General features: G+C 41.5%; 1 protein-coding gene across 1 annotated transcript in view; it reads right to left on the bottom strand.

Moving 5' to 3' along the window:
* The window catches only part of CADPS (calcium dependent secretion activator), a 433,248-nt gene that overhangs the window by 60,933 nt on the left and 354,594 nt on the right, over positions 1-17,721 (bottom strand). The window contains exons 25-27 of the mRNA XM_046679760.1: positions 13,962-14,109; positions 5,428-5,502; positions 4,453-4,536 (exon numbers count right to left, since the gene is read on the bottom strand). Of these exons, the coding sequence (XP_046535716.1) occupies positions 4,453-4,536; positions 5,428-5,502; positions 13,962-14,109 (307 nt within the window). The remainder of the gene's footprint in view (positions 1-4,452; positions 4,537-5,427; positions 5,503-13,961; positions 14,110-17,721) is intronic.

Below are 17,721 nucleotides of genomic sequence, written 5' to 3'. Positions count from 1 at the left end.
CCTTGGTTTCATTATCTGCAGAAGAGCGTTGTTGGAATGGGATTGTTCAGAGGATTCAAAGAGAAAAATATATTTAAAGCAGTTAGCCCTGTGCCAGGCACTTAGCAAGTGCTTAAAGAATAGGAGCTGTAGCTATTTTAGACTTCTGAATTCATCTAATATAACTGTCGTCATATTACACTGAAGGGAATTAAAAGCCAAAACGTGGTCTCGTGTTCCAGGTCACACGGCTCCTTGGTCAGGGGCAGAGCTGGGGTCCCATGCCAGGTCTCCCCACTCCGGGCTGTCTTTTTTGCTGTACCCCATGGACTCTCAGGACTCATTCAGTGCAGCTGAGCTCTTCAATACAGCACGGTTCTCGGGCCTTCCACCTTTGCCCCTTCCAATCAAGTCTCCACCCCCAACATCCACTCAATCGCTAAATCCTGTTCATGTTACTTTCAAAATATCCTACAAAAATGCTTTCTGCTTTCCTGCCTCATGGCCAGTGCAGTTGCTGTTCTGTCCAGAAGATTCTCCTCTCCTCTTTACCGGTGGCTGACTCCTCTTAGTTTCAGGTCACGTGTCTCCTCCTCAGACAGACCTTCCAAGACCATCCTAGCTGCAGTGAGGCCACCCTCCACTTTCTCTCTTGTGCTCGCTCCAGTCTGTGGCCTGTTGGTGCTTTCCCCACTCTGTAATTTTCTTTCCTTTATCGTCTGTCTCCATTCCTAAATGCAAGCTCTAAAAGGACAGACAGCATGTCTCTCTTGCTCATTGCTGTGTTCCTAGCACCTAGCACAATACATGATAATAAGTGCTCTGTAACATTTGTTGGGTGAATGAATGAACGAAAGAACGAAAGGATTTCAGAAGCAGCTATTTGTTTTCACCTGGATAGGACCAAGGAGAGGAATTTAGCTTGCTGGGAGAGGGACCTGGGCACCTGCTCGTCCCCCTTCTTGGCCTCCTAAAAGAACAGCGCGAAGCTACCCACAAGACAAGGGCTGCTTCCAAGCAGACAACCCACACAAAAGCACATCTTGCAGTCAGGGGAAATGGGCGGATAGTTGCTAATTGTGACTTCCAACTGGGCTGATCTTTCAAAAGTTCGAAAGGCGCCTGCCTCCATAAATCCTAGGCTGCTACTGCTGCTGAGGCTGGGGAGGGAGGAGAGGAGGGGTGCGCTTGGGCGCTTCTCGGGCTGGCACGAAGAAGCCACATCTCATCCTCCCTCCTCCCCCCAGCTCCTCTCCAAGAGAGGAAGCAATGCAGATGGAGACGAGAAATAAATATTCCTGCCTGCTCTGTGCCACTGCAGACGTTTTCCAAAATGTCTGGCTTGGACCATGAAATCAAGCCCACCCAGGAAAGGAGGCGCTCAGCGGGAGAAAGAGGGGGAAAGGGTGGCATATTTGTCGATACTTGTCAGCTTTCTGGGGGGCAGAGCACATGGCTCATACTTGGCAGCCCTGCTGAGGTGGGGACGTGGTAAGTGCACAGTAATACTTGAAGAATTGAATCAGAAATGGGAGCAGAGTTAAGGAAATCCTGCCAGGGTGTCGGCACTATCGCCGCGCCTTTGTCCGGCCTCCCAGGACTCACAGCTGGTTCTCTCCTGATTGATTTCAAGTCTCTTTCCACAATACTTGGTGCCTCTCCTCAACCCTTTGACCTCCACTCCACTCTGGGATAATTAACACAACTGGGCTGCGGGAAGTCTTCGAAGGCCCTTTTGAAATTTGGGCAGGAGCTCAGAATCCACGTGTGGAGATATTCTCTGCCACCTCGAAGCACAGCTCGTGTTCTCCAACACTGGAATACCAGCAGGAGATGAGAACATAGGCTGCAAATGATAAGTGGGTGCTTTTGGCCTTGGGGTGGCCAAGTGTGTGGGAGAAGTGTCACGAAGGAAGGGAAGTTACGGGCCCAGCAACAGGCACTGAAGCGTTCTGCAGTTACGGGGACTTCACTAGGCATGCTGTGTGGCTGCAAAATGTCTCAGAAAGGGGAGTGGAGAGGATGAGAATTTCAGCTTGAAAAGTCCCGCGTAGGATACACTAGGTTTCTCACCCTCCCACGAGAATCTCCTGGTACCATGTCCTTGCTACTGCTACCACTCGACCACTTTCACTAGTTCTCTTGGTAAGTCAGTAAGTAGGGTGGGGCGCCTGGTGGGTTGAATTCTGCTCCATAAAGAGCAGAGGGCCTTTCCTAGTTTTCACTGGTTCAAGTCCAGTGCAGTCAAAACCGTTGCTCAAAATGAAGACTCAAAGAAAGTTATATTTTTTGTGGGTGTCAAGGGAACGTTTTCCAGAAATGTTGCATTTAATTCTGCCTCTTTCCCCATTTCCGTGACTTCACTGAGGAATGAAAGATTATCTAATATTTCCCACTCACGTGCCCTGAATCCTTCTTTATGAATCTTCCCCACTCATTTGCCCATCTGCCTTCTAGTGCCAGGCAATTGCCAGCTGAATCCCACTCTCTTCAGGAAGCCGTTCAGGGGTGGGGGGAAGCTGGCAGAAGACCTGGGTTCCTGTCCCTACTCTGCCCATTGCTGTGTGACCTTAGACAAATCACTCCCCCTCTCTGGACCTTGGTTTCTTTGTTTGTCAAAGGAGTGGGTTGGATAGCTTTCCTTTCAGCTGTGACACATTATGGGTGGTTCTACAGAGTAAAATCAGATAGAATTCCTATTGTCAGCATGCTCTTCCTACCCCACCTTCGCCAATAAATTCAGGGTCTGGTGTCATCACCCTCTGGGGCTGAGTTCAGTCCTTGTACCTGGAAAGTTTAGAGCTGCATATGAAAACCAGCAGGGCTCGTAGATACATGGATGTTATCTAAAAATTGTTTTAAATGTTTTCTATCTACATTTTCCTTAAATCCCAGGAAATCTAACATATGGGCTAGGGAAAGACCAAAGTAGGGTATATCTGGAAGGAACTCCTGTGCGTGTATGTTTGCATCGTGTAGTAATCATATTAGTTATCTTTTATTAATAATAGCTGCCATTTATTGAAGCCTACTATGCACTAGGACTATGCTAAGCTCTTTCACTCATGTTGTTCTCCTCACAACAGCTCATTATGGGGGACATTATTTTACTCTCCACTCCTGGATGACATTGGTATTCGACCACAATTAACACACACACACACACACACACACACACAAGCAAAAACCAAAATGACACAAGGGCACCCCTCCCCCAAACCCAAACCAAAATAAAACTGAGGCTCAGAGAGGGTGAGACACCTACTCCAGATCACAAATCTGGTTAATATTAGAAATTGGATTTGAACCCAGTTTTGTGGGATTCCAAAGACAATGATGTGCTGCTCCCTACCCTGTTCCAGGCCCCAGTCCTGCATTCACTGCCTTTCTAAGAGATTCTTCATGCAGTAAGGCTGTTTCAAAACTCGTAGGTAGTGGGTCCTAAATTGACTGCCTTTCCTATGGCATTGTCAGAGGAAAACAGCTGGTCTCAGAGCCAGCAAGAACCCTTGCTGTCAGAAATGGGGAGAAAGCATGCAGCTTCAGTGTCTGCCCAGCACCAGGAAGGTGGGAGAAGCAGGCCCCCGAAGCAGCCTATTTACAGTGACCATCTCCACTGATCATTTACCTACAGAGAATTAGGCCGGCTTCCGCCCACCATCTAACTCACTTCTATGCCGGGGCCCAATTCTGGCACAGAATTAGAGCCTCTCGGAATCTATACAGTCTCGATCATCTGCTCCAGCGGTTGTAAACTCAAGTGTCCCCAAGCCCAGACAGGTACGTGAATGAGCAAAACAGCCAGGAGGGGGCTACAGTAAACAGGCCAACACATGTCTGGCCTGTTGGTGGGCTGACTGGATGAGACTCAGCCCCAGCAGCACACTGTTGCTGTGCACAGATGCAGGCCCAGTGCTGCCGACCGTCCACTTTATATAAAGTCCCTGGAATACGAACTTCTCTGTGAATTCGCCTGATTTTTAACCGTGGGCAACTAACTCAGTGAAGAAAAGTGTACCTGACGCAGGAAGGACCAAAGGAAACACCTTGCAAGCTCCATCTGACCTGCAAGTCTCCGTTTGCAACCTCTAAAATTAATTTCCCTCATTTACAGATGAGGAATTGCTAGCCCAGAAACATTAAGTGATCGGCCTGGGAAAGCTGAGTTGGGCTCAGGCCGGCAACAGCTTTGAATACACACATATAGAGAGGTACAGGTGCGCGTGTGTACGGACAGCTAGATACATACATACTGTATATTCACAAACGAGATAGAAATGAGCTTGAGTTACCTGCCGTTATGAAATGTCCTGCGTATTCTCCTAGTGTTATTATCACACATTGGTAGTTGACTGCAATTAACATATATACACAAACCAAAGCCAAAATGACACAACAGCACCTCTCCCCTGAAAGTCAACCCTAAACCTAGACTGAAACAAAAACTAGGAAAGAAAGAAGATCTTTACTTACGGTAAACGACAAAAAAGAAGAAAACAAAGTCCCTTCATCATATCTGGATAATTTTGCCAGGACTCCTTCCAAGATAGTGACAAACTAGTAAAACAGCAAAAAAGAAAAAGAATTATTATTTCAAACTGTAACTGTTCACAATAAAAAGCCACATTTCCCGACCACATAGAGACCAGCATTGAGCCCTCAGCTCATTTTTGCATTCTATTATTTGATTCCTGCCTCTGGGGAAAGCAATAGACTGCCTTTACACAGAAATATTTGACTTATCCGGCTTTCTCTTCATTATTATGTGATTGCAAATATAGAGTGTTACAGAAGTGCAAAGTGACAAAATATTATTGAGTTGCATATAGCATGCGATAATATTAAATGCACTTTTCAAAATCCAAAACTGCGCAAAGCAGTTTTTACGTTACATATTAGCACTACATTTAATCCAATCTATTTTTATTTGTATTTTATCAGTAATTTGGGGGAAACAGAAGTTTCGCACTGGCAAATATAAATGTCTTCCCATTCAGCATTACTTAGTTAAAATTCTATAATTCATGAGGGTGACTGAAATAGCTTTATCTGACTTTTCTGTTTTATTATGACTCTCACTGCATGTGAAACTAGAGGAAAGGGGGTTTTCATGATGGCAGAATTCCTTATTACCGTTTAACTTTCTCTATTTAAAAATCTAACTTTGTCAGTGCTGGAAAACAAAACAAACATTTTCCGCATAACCTAGTGCAACGTTTGGGGACAAATTCTTATTAAGTCAACATATGCCACTTCATCAATTCATCTTCACGCGGCTCGAAATCATCAGAAAAATCACTCTGAGCTGAGGCTGGGTGACGTACAATCTTGTTTCCTGAGAAATACGAGGATCCAGCTCAACTTTTTAACGTGTTACATTTTAATGGGAATGCAGACATCACAAAGCAATGTTCACAATGAAACATTTCACCTGAAGCTGAAGGTTACCTTTGCAACCAAGAGTGTTATCATTTCTTTAACAGTTTCTTCAATTAGTTCGTCTATTTTTGAATGGTATTGATGCTAAAGAACACAGAAAGACAAATATTAGCATGTTTGGGAGGTGATGGCACTGCATCCGTCAGTAATTTTTAGACGATGCAATTTATAAATAAAGACTGGCCTGCAGACCCAGTGTATTCCCATCGTCCCCGAGGCAGCCATAAGATTCTGACTCCATGTCTTTGATGACAAGAGATCTGAAGCTCTTAAAAAAATTACCAGGTGCATTGTTCCCCACCCAAAGCTCTCAATGGCTTTGATATGTGTAGACACAAACACACATTTACACATAGCAAGCATGGATGGCTTAATGGCTTAGCAGTGTGTTGTGTTGATCTGGGTCTTACAAAGCAGGATACCACAATAATTTAATACAGGGCATGAGAAATTACCTTTGGAAAACTGCTGGGGGAACGCAGCTTAGGGAGTGGAATCCTTCCCAAGGGAATTTGACCAGGACACTGTGACTAATTTTGCAAAAATTGTTCTAAGACCTTCAGATATTTTGGGTGAATGACTCAGAGCTCCCCCAGGGATTGACTTGGTGTTGAGGCAAAGAGTCTGTTTCTGAACCCCTGTGGCAGCCACTCGTTTCCTCCATGCATGGGTAAGCAGACCCAGGTTTAGAGCCTCTCCCTAGACCGCTGCTAAGTTTTTCAATTTTTCTCACTGCCGCTGTCGATTACATTTAAACAGTAAAGTGAAAACAAACCCCCACACAAACAAAAATCTGCTGCAAATGCCAGGAAAAAAGGAAAAGTGATTTCAACAGAAAATACTGTATGCCAGCTCCTTGACATTTATTAGATCATTTTACTATCCATTTGAATTATTCCATATTTCCTTAATAAAAAATAACAATGCAAAACACTGCTATTTGAAAAGGAAAATGCACTTACCCACTCTTTAGCAAACTTTCAGAAGGATGATTAATTAGGAATAGAAAAAAAAGGAACAGTGCAAATAAAAATTAGGACAAAAGGACACATGACAAAATAAAAATTAAACAAATCATCCAAAAAGCTATGAAAACATATAAAAATAATAAGCCATAGTAATGTGGTTTGATATTCTGATAACTGGCAATCAGAATTATTGAAAGAGAACCATTGGATGTGAATTAGGTTAATTCATTTAGAGTCACAGGGGAATTTTGCTTGTAACTGGAAGATCTGGGTAAAGTCCCAATGCAAAGCTGGGAAGTAATGTTGCCTAAGAAAATATAGCTCAGTTTCCTCATCTGTAAAAAAACAGTTAATAATCCTACTACCTAGGACCAACGAGGTGGGAGGAAGCCAGAACGAATTACTAATTTTTGAGAGGGAACGATGCAAACCCTGTATAAAGATTTTTAGCAGGTCTGTTCTATTATTATTATTACTATTATTATTATTATTTAAAAACCAGGGTCAAGTCCTTTCCTGGTAGTCCTCCTCCCAGACTCATAGATCTATTTTGAAGATTAAGTGCGGGCCTAGAGGTGAAAACATTTTGTCAACTCTAATTGCAACTCAAATAGTGTTATTTGTTCAAATTCATAAAGTAGAAGATAAGGGTAGGGAGAGATGGTCTTATTGCTCAGTCATCTCATTTTAGTTTCCTTTCAGTTGATTAGGGGAAAAACAATAAAGCAAATGGCCCATGTTGTATAGCCCTGATGAATCAGAACCCATGTTGGCTTCACGAAACGATTTACTAGTAAGTGGCATAAACCTGAAGCTAAATGCAAAAACTATCTGCAGAATTCTGTGCTAGAAACACAAAGAAAGATGTCAGAGCAAAAGAATTCAGGAATATTGACAGGGCTCCAAATTCATTTTTAGGTCTTGAGATAAGATCCAGAATCACAGGCTTACTTTCCTTCCTCATGTGACTGCCTCACTCTGCTAGCTTTTCTTTGGATTGCTATAAACGATTCACATTTTATTAAATTAATTACGAGATTTAACTCACTCAGAAAAGCTAGTTGTAGGCAAAATAATACAATATAAAATATTAAATGAGGGGCTTCTAACCAAACAAAGAACATCATTGAGGATAGAAACATTCTCTTGAAAAACTTGGCTGCAACGGCAGAGTCAAGAGTAATTGTTCTCTATGTATCAAGAAAGATTTAGACTCTTGGTCTGAGGAGTTAACAATGTCATTCTTTCTTGGAAGACAAACAAGCTTTCTCTTCAGAAGCAGGGGACCTCAAACCTTTTCATTCTCTAAGGCATCCGAACTAAAGTATATGGAGACGTGGTGGTTTATGGGAAACTCTTCCCATCTTCAATTTTCTGGGCCAAACTTGGCCCTGACTTCTCTCCAGGTAGTCCCATGGGCTCTCCCTTTCACTCTAGATGAATATTATGATCTCCACCCCTCTCCACAATTCTTTTTTTCTGCTTATGAACAAAAGGGTTTTGATATGATTATTCTGCCTGTTACTTCCAAGGAAACTCGAGCATGTCAATCTCTGTTGGTCTATTTCTTCGTCTCCTCAATGGGGCTAGAATTATCCCTGTTGTGAACACAGAAATCACATTCACCTAACGAAGTATGACACGTGCATGGAAACAGAGCTTAGAAACTTAGAAGCTATATGGTAGTATTACTACTACTATTACTAATTGATTAGCATGGTGGTTACACGTGTGTGTACATTTCTCTAAACTCATTTAAAATCCATATACTTTATCGTATGTAAATTATAATCTGAATTAAATAAAACCTACTTTGGGAAAGATAGTAGGGCAGGGTAACATCTACTCTGCTTATCATGTAGGAAAGGCGTACGTATCCTATTCAAGCTCCCTTTCCTATTCAAGTAATTACAAAATGCATGAATTGCTTTTACCAGACTCTCCTGAGACTTATTTGATTAACTTGCTTTTCTGGAGCAACAGTGAGTATTCCGCCTTAACTCTGCTCTTTCTGGGGAGATACATTGTTCTATGTAGGTGCGAAGCTCCACGAAGGGGTATAAATACTACCAGGGCATCTTTTAATTACCATCCTTTCCAACTAGATTATTTTTTCACAAAATTTCTTGCAGGCAGATGTATACTGTCCAATTCCAACTGCATCTCAAAATGGGTACAAAGAGGGACCTTTCCTATATTTGCATTTTCTAGTTCCCTCTGCTGGTCTTCCTGGACTGGCTTGACCTTATTAATAATAATCATAATATCCTTAAATTATATTCTGGGGCACTAGATCATGATGAGAGCAAGGGAAACACTAATCTTCAACAGTATGGAAAGTCTGGGGAGTTCACTTTTGCTTCGGATGAGCTACATTGCTGCAAATTCACAATCACTGCATGAAAATCATTCCACTTGACTTCCTGTGCTGCACATTTTGCCTTGTCATGGAACAGATTGTGTGTATGTTGTCTTTCTGTTAAGACCATCTGACCTTGGAAATGAGATGAAAACACACTAGACCAAGTGAGAAACTATTTAACACACAATTTCCTCTCTTTTGGTGCTTCGCAAATTTTAATGAAAAAAATAAATATTTAAGATGGAAAAGTATGGTTAACAAATGTTTCAACAGCTGCCTTTAGATGAGACTTTACGCCAAGGATGGAATTCAGGAAGTGATCTTAAAATTGGAGAATATTGTATCACCTGGCCAGTATCTCATCTAAAACACCTTGAAAGAGTTGGAATCCAGGTGGAAGCAGGTATTAGTAACTAGATCTGTAATATAAGCTTAATAGCCAATACTCACAAAGTGAAAACTGTATAAAAACGTTGGACATCTATCTATTTTTCTCCCAATTTCAGGATGTTTCTAGTCATCCTTGACCAATCTCTTCTTTTTTTGTGTGAGGAAGATTAGCCCTGAGCTAACATCCATGCCAATGTTCTACTTGTATGTGGGATGCCTCCACAGCCCGGCTGATGAGTGGAGTAAGTCTGCACCCAGCATCTGAACCTGTGAACCCCGGGCAACCAAAGGGGAGTGCAAGGAACTTTAACCACTTGGCCATGGGGCTTGCCCCTTGGCCAATCTCATTATAACAATTCAGTTTTACTTTGGAGTCAGTCTACAAAGTGAGAAAAGTTAGGGAGAGACTATTTGCATGAAACTTCCCATGGAAGTTCTACCCAAGGTCATAGCCATAGGGCTTCAAGGTCCCTCAGAGGAAGTGTATATTTATAGACAATGATGTCTGGCTTCATTCTGACTGTTCTCAGTCACTTGGCATTCTAAGGTCAGAAGAGGCCTCATTTCCCACAAGCTGGTCCCTTAGGTGTCTCTGATTCAATTATACTAGGGAGAAATAGCATATCAGGTCTCTCTAGCATGGCTTGGGAAACCGACAATCTTAGGATAAGAATCATAAACAAGAATACAGTGTTGGACGAGCTTTTAATAAAGATCATTTAGTTTGGGGGTGTGTGCACCAGTTAAGGAAAAAAGGGAAATGTTTACAAACCTCTGTTATTGTTTTCCTTAAAAAAAGTAATGTTGAGTCATTCGTAGGGAATACATGAAGTCTTTTCTACTTTATCAAATAGAACAATGTCCAGAAAGAAGTAGGCACTACTGGTTAGCCTCAAAAATGTTACGATTTGGGCATATCCAAGACGACTTTCTAATCTTATGTCCAGAAATTAGGGAGCTTTATCCCTAATTTTGACGGGCTACATAACTCTCAAAGGTTGTGTGTTGCATGCTCTGTTTCTCATTTGACACATGATGACAGGAAGGCTATAAGAGTAAGTGACTTGCTCAAGGTCACACAGTTTGGTAGCTAAGGGGTGGGGGGTCCATAAGATATAGTTATTAAGGTACTAGAGAACTTGTTCTTCTATGTAAACAAGACTTGAAGGTTAAACCAAGGTCATTCTATTCTAGTGTAGAAGTGATTAATTGTAAAGATAGGAGAAGTGTCCACTGCGACAAAATCAACTTGTTATTTCTCATCATACGTCTCCAACTGGGGTCTATAGTTTGGCCTAACAAGGTCCACAGGTCCCCTGAAATTGTATAATAAAATTGCGTGAGAGTATTTTTCTTTCATAGGAAATGGCTCCATAAATTTCAAGAGATTTTCGTTGAGGTCTGTGACAACATCCCCCCTCTCCCATGCCCACTACTCTCCCCAAACCCCAGTTCAAACAGAAGAAAATTAGGGGTTGGCCTGGTGGCATAGTGGTTAAGTTTGCACACTCCACATCAGCAGCCTAGAGTTTGTGGGTTTGTATCCCAGGCACAGACTTGCACACTGTTCATCAAGCCACACTGTGGAAGCCTCCCATATATAAAATAATGGAAGATTGGCACAGATGTTAGCTCAATCACAATCTTCCTTAAGCAAAAAGAGGAAGATTGGCAAGAGATGGCAGCTCAGGGCCAATTTTCCTCACAAAAAAAAAAAAAAAAGGAAAGAAAAGAAAAGAAAAGAAAAAATTAAGATCAGAGTGACTTGGCTTGTTTGGAAGGATTATATAGCCATCTGACCAGGTATGTAGGAGTTCTTTAAACATGGCCACAACTGAGTCAACCTGAAGAGGGACTGCAAAAGCCAGTGAGGGAAAAGAGAGGCTGGTTCTGATGTCACATTTCTTCCCCACCCTGGAAGGGTGTCATTCATGTGAAATTCATTTAAAATGGACATCTCAAGAAACTCCAAGGGGAAATAGATAAATCGGACTTCATAAAACTTAAGAAAACTCTTATGCTTTAAAGGATACTATCAAGAAAGTGAAAAAGATAAACTACAGAACAAGAAAAAATAGACGCAAATCATATATATTGCAAATATATGGTTGCAAATCATGCTAATGGTCTAGAATCCAGAATATATAGAGAACTCTTACAACTAACAATAAAAAATAATAATAATAACAATAAAAAGACGATTCAATTTAAAAAATGAGCAAAGGATTTAAATAGGCATTTCTTCAAAAAGATATACAAATGGTCAATAAGCATACAAAACGTGGCCAACATCACTGCAAATCCAAACTACAATGAGACACCACTTTACACACCCTAGGATGGCTATACTAAAAAAGACAGACAGTAAGAATAATCGGTTAAGTTGTGGAGAATTAAGATTTCTGATCCATTGCTGGTGGGAATGCAAAATGGTACAGCCACTTTGGAAAGCAGTTTGACAGCTCCTCAAAAAATTAAACATTGACCATGTGACCCGGCATTTCACTCCTAGGTATATATCCGAGAGAGTTGAAAATAGGTGTACATGAAAACTTGTACACAAATGTTCATGGCAGCATAGCTAAAAAGTGGAAACAACTCAAATGTCCATCAACTGATGAACTGACAAGCCAAATGGTATATCCATATAACAGAGTATTCTTTAGCTATATAAATGAATGAAGTATTGATACATGCAACAACATAGATGAGTCTTGAAAACATTATGCCACGTGAAAGAAGCCAGTCACAAAAGGCCGCATATTATGAGATTCTATTTTTATGAAATGCCCAGAAGTGGTAAATCCTTAGAGACAGGAAAAAGAGTGTGGTTACCTAGGGCTGGGGTCGGGGAGCGTTGGGGAATAACTACTGATGGGTCTGGGTTTACTTTCAGGGTGATGAAAATGTCCTGCAATTGACTGTGGTGATGCTTGCACAACTTTGTGAATATACTAAAAACTACTGAATTGTATACTTTAAAAGGGTGAATCTTATGGTATGTGAATTATATCTCAATTCAAAAAAAGGAAGTTCTAAAGGGAGAAGAATTCAGGAGAGAAAGGATTCTGGAAAGTTTGAACTCACAGGGATCTTAACGAACGTTAGAAATCACCAAAAACAGGGTTTTGAAAGTGGGCTCTGTGAAGCCTAAGAGATTGTTCAGAGTCCCCCAGAGAAGGGTGGGTGGCGGGTAGTGGGCAGTGAAGAAATGCAGAGGTGAAGAGGAACATGGTAGCTTGGGCTTTGGGCTCCCTCTTCCTTGACCTCTGCCCCCGACTTCATCCAAAGCAGTTCTAATTTTATTTGTTTCACATGGTGGCCTTCTAGGTAAGGAATAAGGAACCGATTCTGCAGTTAAAAACAGCCTGAGTAAAGCTAGAATAGCGCTATCATTTTACCAACGAGGAAACTGAGGTCCAAAGAGGCTGAGTGACTTGACCAGCTCCAGTTTGCGGCAGAGACAGGGCAAGAATCCGGGTCTGGACACCCAACCCAAGCCTTCCTCAGGAGGCTGTCCTTTGTGCCTGAGCCCTTCTCCTTAACCCATTTTTGCACACGGATCCTCCAGACCAGTGGTTCTCAAAGTGTGGTCTCCAGACCAGCCAGCAGCCTTAGTATCACCAGGGAATTTGTCAGAAATGCAAATTCTTGGACCACACCCCAGACCTATCAGAAACTCTTGGAGTGAGACCCAACAATCTGGGTTTTAAGAAGCTCTCTAGATGAGTCTGATGCACACTGAAATTTGAGAACCGCTGCTCCAGATCATTCACGTGCAGCAAACGGAGCCAGGAAAGAGAACTGAGGGCCGCTTACTTTGACCCTCGTGCCTAGAATGTAACCCCTGGGGACAGGTCCCCAACAAGAAAATCAGTCAGGAGTAGAAGTAACAGGGGTGGCTGAGGAAGCTGATTTGGAGGGGAAAGAAGGTTAGAGATGATCTTGCCAGAAAGAGAATACCACCAACCCACATTTAAAAATGGAAGGCGCTGAAAGAGAAAATAAATAACGAATAAGGAGCAAATATAATTTAGTGAAAATTCTGAGCATGTAAAGCTGGTATCGAAAGATCTGATTTAGGAGCAATTGATGCCAATTGGCAACAACATGAGAGTTGCCAGAAATGTTTCTGAATTAATTCTAAATTGGTATATGAATATCTAGCTGGCTTAAGGCCATCGGAGAAAAATGATCATGATAGTCTTTAATCAAGCCCAAGTTGCTGTTTCTTTCTCCTTTACATTTTAAATACCACTTTGGAATTGGAAACTTAGCAAAGGACTAAACTTTTGGTCAGGGAAGATTCACAATCAACTCAATCTAAGGGAAATCGAAAGTGTGCGATTTCTTGGAAATTCGGAACCTGCTGGCTGCCGGGGAGTGGATAGCAGGGTGATCTAACATTCTATGTCCTGGAAGATGCTTGAGGCAAGAAAGAGAGCTCTCCTGCCATCCAGATGTTCAAAATGATAGAATGCACTTCAAATGTGAAAATGACTTGCATTCTGGCAAACAGATCTGTTGGAGATACCAGCCTAACAAATAAGGTCATTAAATGTCATTTGATTTAAAGGAACTTTACGGCCATCCCAACTCCAGCCAAGAATGATTTCCAAGTGATTGGCATTCTCATCAGCACAGGCCTTAGAAATTTTCTTAACAAACAGATACCAATATTCATCTATGGCTTAATCTACAACGTTAGAGTCTATTTCTGAAACTAGCAGACCAGTGTAGATGGAAGAAATTTGCGAAGTTTTCTTCTACATGATCAATGGAGGGGTGAAAAAAATCTGTACTTTTTTTTTTTTTTTTTTTACCTCTTGGCCCATTTCCATGCTGCAAAGTTTTGTTGATTGAGCTTTGGCATCAACCATAACATTAAACATGGTGCATATTGACTGTGGGACTCGAAAATCTGTTGATCGACTGGTTTTTTGCAGCTTAACTTCAAATGCAATCCTGGTTCTATTAAAACAAAGTAGGAAAAGACCAATTCAGCATTCAGATGGCAGCAGGTGGAGAAGACATTCTCTGAGAGGTCAGTGAAAAAGAAAATTGAAGGCTGTAATCAGTTTCAATCGACAATGACTTCACATGTGTTCTTTTTAAAATGACTTTCCCAACTAAGGAAGGCCTATTCATGGAGACAGCCACGCAAACCCTTCCTTTCTCACAGTACACGAACACCTGTAGCTCGGCGTATTTCTGTCTATAGTTTATATGCTATGGAGAACCCTAATTGCAGGAGAATGAATGAATTAACAAAAACCCAATTATAGCATTATAGCATATGTAAGTTCTCTCACATCAGCAACTGCCTACCTTGAATCACTTCATTAAAAAGCCAAAAAACAAAAAAGCAGTTTCTAATCTTCAAAATCTCATGGTGGGGAAAAATCTTAAATGACATTTATTGTTTTTTTTTTTTCTTTCTGGTTTTGAGAGACTGAAGTAAAAAAAAAAAAATCCCACAAGCTTATTATATTGCTTTAAAGACTAAAAAAATAAGATGGCTTCCTTTGGGGAGGAGAGTGACATTGGGAGGGGAACTTCCACTATGTTTGTTTGGCTTTTTTTTTTTTCAATGTCAGTGTATTATTTTGCAATAAGAATCTATTATTTTCATAATTAAAAATGTCATCCTATACTTACCAATTCAAGAATTGTGTAATGGTGGAAGCTTAATGTAACATAATTCTGATACAGGTCAAATTATGATCCCAGCAATGAGCTAACCGCTCACAGGAAAAACCTAGTCCAACAGGGCCAGCTGGTAATCCAGGTGTGAGATCTAATCCTTGATATCAGCATTGTAAAGGGGCCCAGTTATGTTTTAAAAGGTTTCAGAGAAGTGGGTCACATCATCACATGTCTTTAAAGAAAAGCACCTGGTTAGCAAGTGGTTTTATTAAAGCTTCTTTCATCCAATGCATCTTTTCAGCATTGTTCACTGTCAGGTTCTGGAGCTCATGCAGCCACCAGGAAAGCATTGCTTTAAAAGGTATTTGTAGCAGTTTTCTAACAGCGCTTAGGAGGACCACACAGCTAGTTAGCTCAGGAAAGGATGCCAGCTTGCTAACACACCCTGGGTGCATGCAGGGAAGCCAAGTATAATTTCTAAGGTTGGAAGCCCAGTTCTTAAGAAAAAAACTTAAAAAAAAAAACCCTTAAAACACTCCTATATATTATGTGATCATGTTAAAGATAAATGTATCTTGGCTTCTAAAGACTCGGTGCACTGAAGTAGCTTTCTAATCATGATGATCATTTTAAGCTATGCTGAAAATACATCATTTTCTGGTTTTGTGAAAAGGAAGCCTGATGGGGACTGAGTTGGACAGGGCCCTGTGCTGATCTTCTGAGGCTTGTGTGCCAGTTCCGGCCCAATTTGAGAAATGGAAATGCTAAATCGCTCGCTTACAATGAAGTAATCGTCTTCTGTTTTCACAGGAGAACTGTTCATAGCCCTTGGAGTGTGGGGCTGTGAAAAGAGGAAGCTGAATGCAAAATTAATGTGACTGCGAGGGCTCTGTGGGACCAAAAAGCCAGGAATGGAGAAGTCACTTAATCCAACTGACTCCCCTTGAGGGCAGAGTTAGGGCGCCTGAATTTGCGTGGAGCACAGTGCCTGACATAGACTAGAGTAGAGGCTCTGTCAAGTCTGTCAAATGAATGATTTAAATTTCTTCAAAACGTAGAAATGAGGAGTGCCTGATTGACTTTCTGGCGTTGCACATTTACATCTGTGAAATAATGTCCTTACTACTTTCTCCTTCTAGAACAAGGGCTATTTATTCTGTCCCAAAGAGGAAAGTAATGGTTCTAGCCTCTGCTAATGTAGACTCTAGGTCTTAAAACATCCAAGGATTTCTTCATGTTTTACCCTCTGAATCTAGAGGTCTGGGGATGAGCACATATCGTGTCTGGGGCCTTAATTGAAAGGCTGTCAGGAGATTTAAACGTCCAGGACCAGCTGCACATGTGCAGTTGGCCAACTTCTGTTAATAAATGGTTACTTAACAGCTACTATGTGCCAAGCATGATGCTGGGACCTGGGGAGGACAACAAGCTCAAAATGAACAAGATACACTCCCTGTCTCTGAGAGGCTCACACTCTTTGACGTGGCTGACTCATAAAGATATGTGGTAAGAGGTAAACAGTCATTGTCTACCTTTCACATTATATGTCTTCCCTTTTCCTCCCAGCTTCTCCGTATCTCTTACTCCCTACTCAGAAGACTGGCTTCTCAGAGAAGGGCATACGTGTCTTTCTGTATAATTGTGTACACAGACCAGAAACCAGTAAGTGTTAATTTGAATGCATTGCAGCCCCTAGTACATATCAGGGAAGAACTTTTCACCATAGGGGAAATGCCCTGCAAGAAATTTTTGGTGGAATGGTTTGGCCATAGGAAAAGAGTTGCTTTTCCTAAAACTGATATAGACCATGTAGGAAATGGTGGAATTCAAAATCCTAAGGAAACATTTTCACCTTGGGTTTGAGAAATACACCGCCTTTTGTTCTAAGAGTGGGAAGAAAAGAGCAAAACACAAAATCTGGATCACCAGGACTTCAAGCTTCCAGAAGTGCTGTGGAACACCTGCGCAGATGCTCCACAGCACCCAGCTCCCTTCCCAATTCCTGTTGAGACGCTCACCTCCTTGGGGCTGTGTTGTTCTTTTGCCCTTTTGGTTTCCAGTTTTGATGCTATTATTTCTCTTTTCCTCTTCCAAGATATAAAATAATGAGTTCAGATCACTCCAAGCCAGACCCAGCCCCCATCACCCACAACTGATCCATCAACTAAACTGCAAAACATCTGGCGATCTGGAGTGGCCCGAGCTGCTTGTGGTCTTTTTTATCTTTTTTTGAGTGAGGAAAAATAATGGAACAGTTATGAGCTGGAAAAGGAACTTGGATGTGTGTCTCGGGATACACAGGCTGATGATAATGATGTCAAATCAGAGGAATTTCATTTCTGTATCTGATATGCAGATATAGATACGCCACGAGGGAAGGGATGCAGTCTCTCATTCTTCATGGTATGCGAGAACTTAGCACTGTGCCTGGCATACAGGAGGAGCTCACACAATTTTTGTTGAATGGATGCATATTGTTCTCATTTTCTTCTCTTCACCTACTCAAAACAGTCTACTTGGGAACTTCAAGCGCAGCATTCACACCTCAATCTTATATGCCACAGTGACAAAACAAGCAATTCATAGGAAATCAAAATGTATATTTAATGTTTCATGCCCCCTTGTTGACATCTAGTTACATTTTGGGCAAGACAAATAATACTTGGCACGTCATACGTGCTCAGTTCATACGTGCAGAATGAACGATGCTGCTGAGGTTCTGCCTACATTGTTGGAAAGTTATTAGATTCCTGCTACCTGCACCAGATACGCCTAGAATTATATGTGTTTCTCTTTTTTCCTTCAGCTATCCACCCATGCATTCACTCGTACATTTAACAAATATTTATTAAGTAAATATTTGTGCCAGATACTGCTAGATATTGGAGATACAGAGACAAGAAGGAACACAGACCCTTTCCTCATGGAGCTAAATGA

The sequence above is a fragment of the Equus quagga genome, chromosome 1, assembly GCF_021613505.1.
Source record: "Equus quagga isolate Etosha38 chromosome 1, UCLA_HA_Equagga_1.0, whole genome shotgun sequence".
NCBI classification, from domain to species: Eukaryota; Metazoa; Chordata; class Mammalia; order Perissodactyla; family Equidae; genus Equus; species Equus quagga.
Note: the sequence above shows the minus strand (reverse complement) of the source record. Positions and strands in the feature narration are given on the sequence as shown.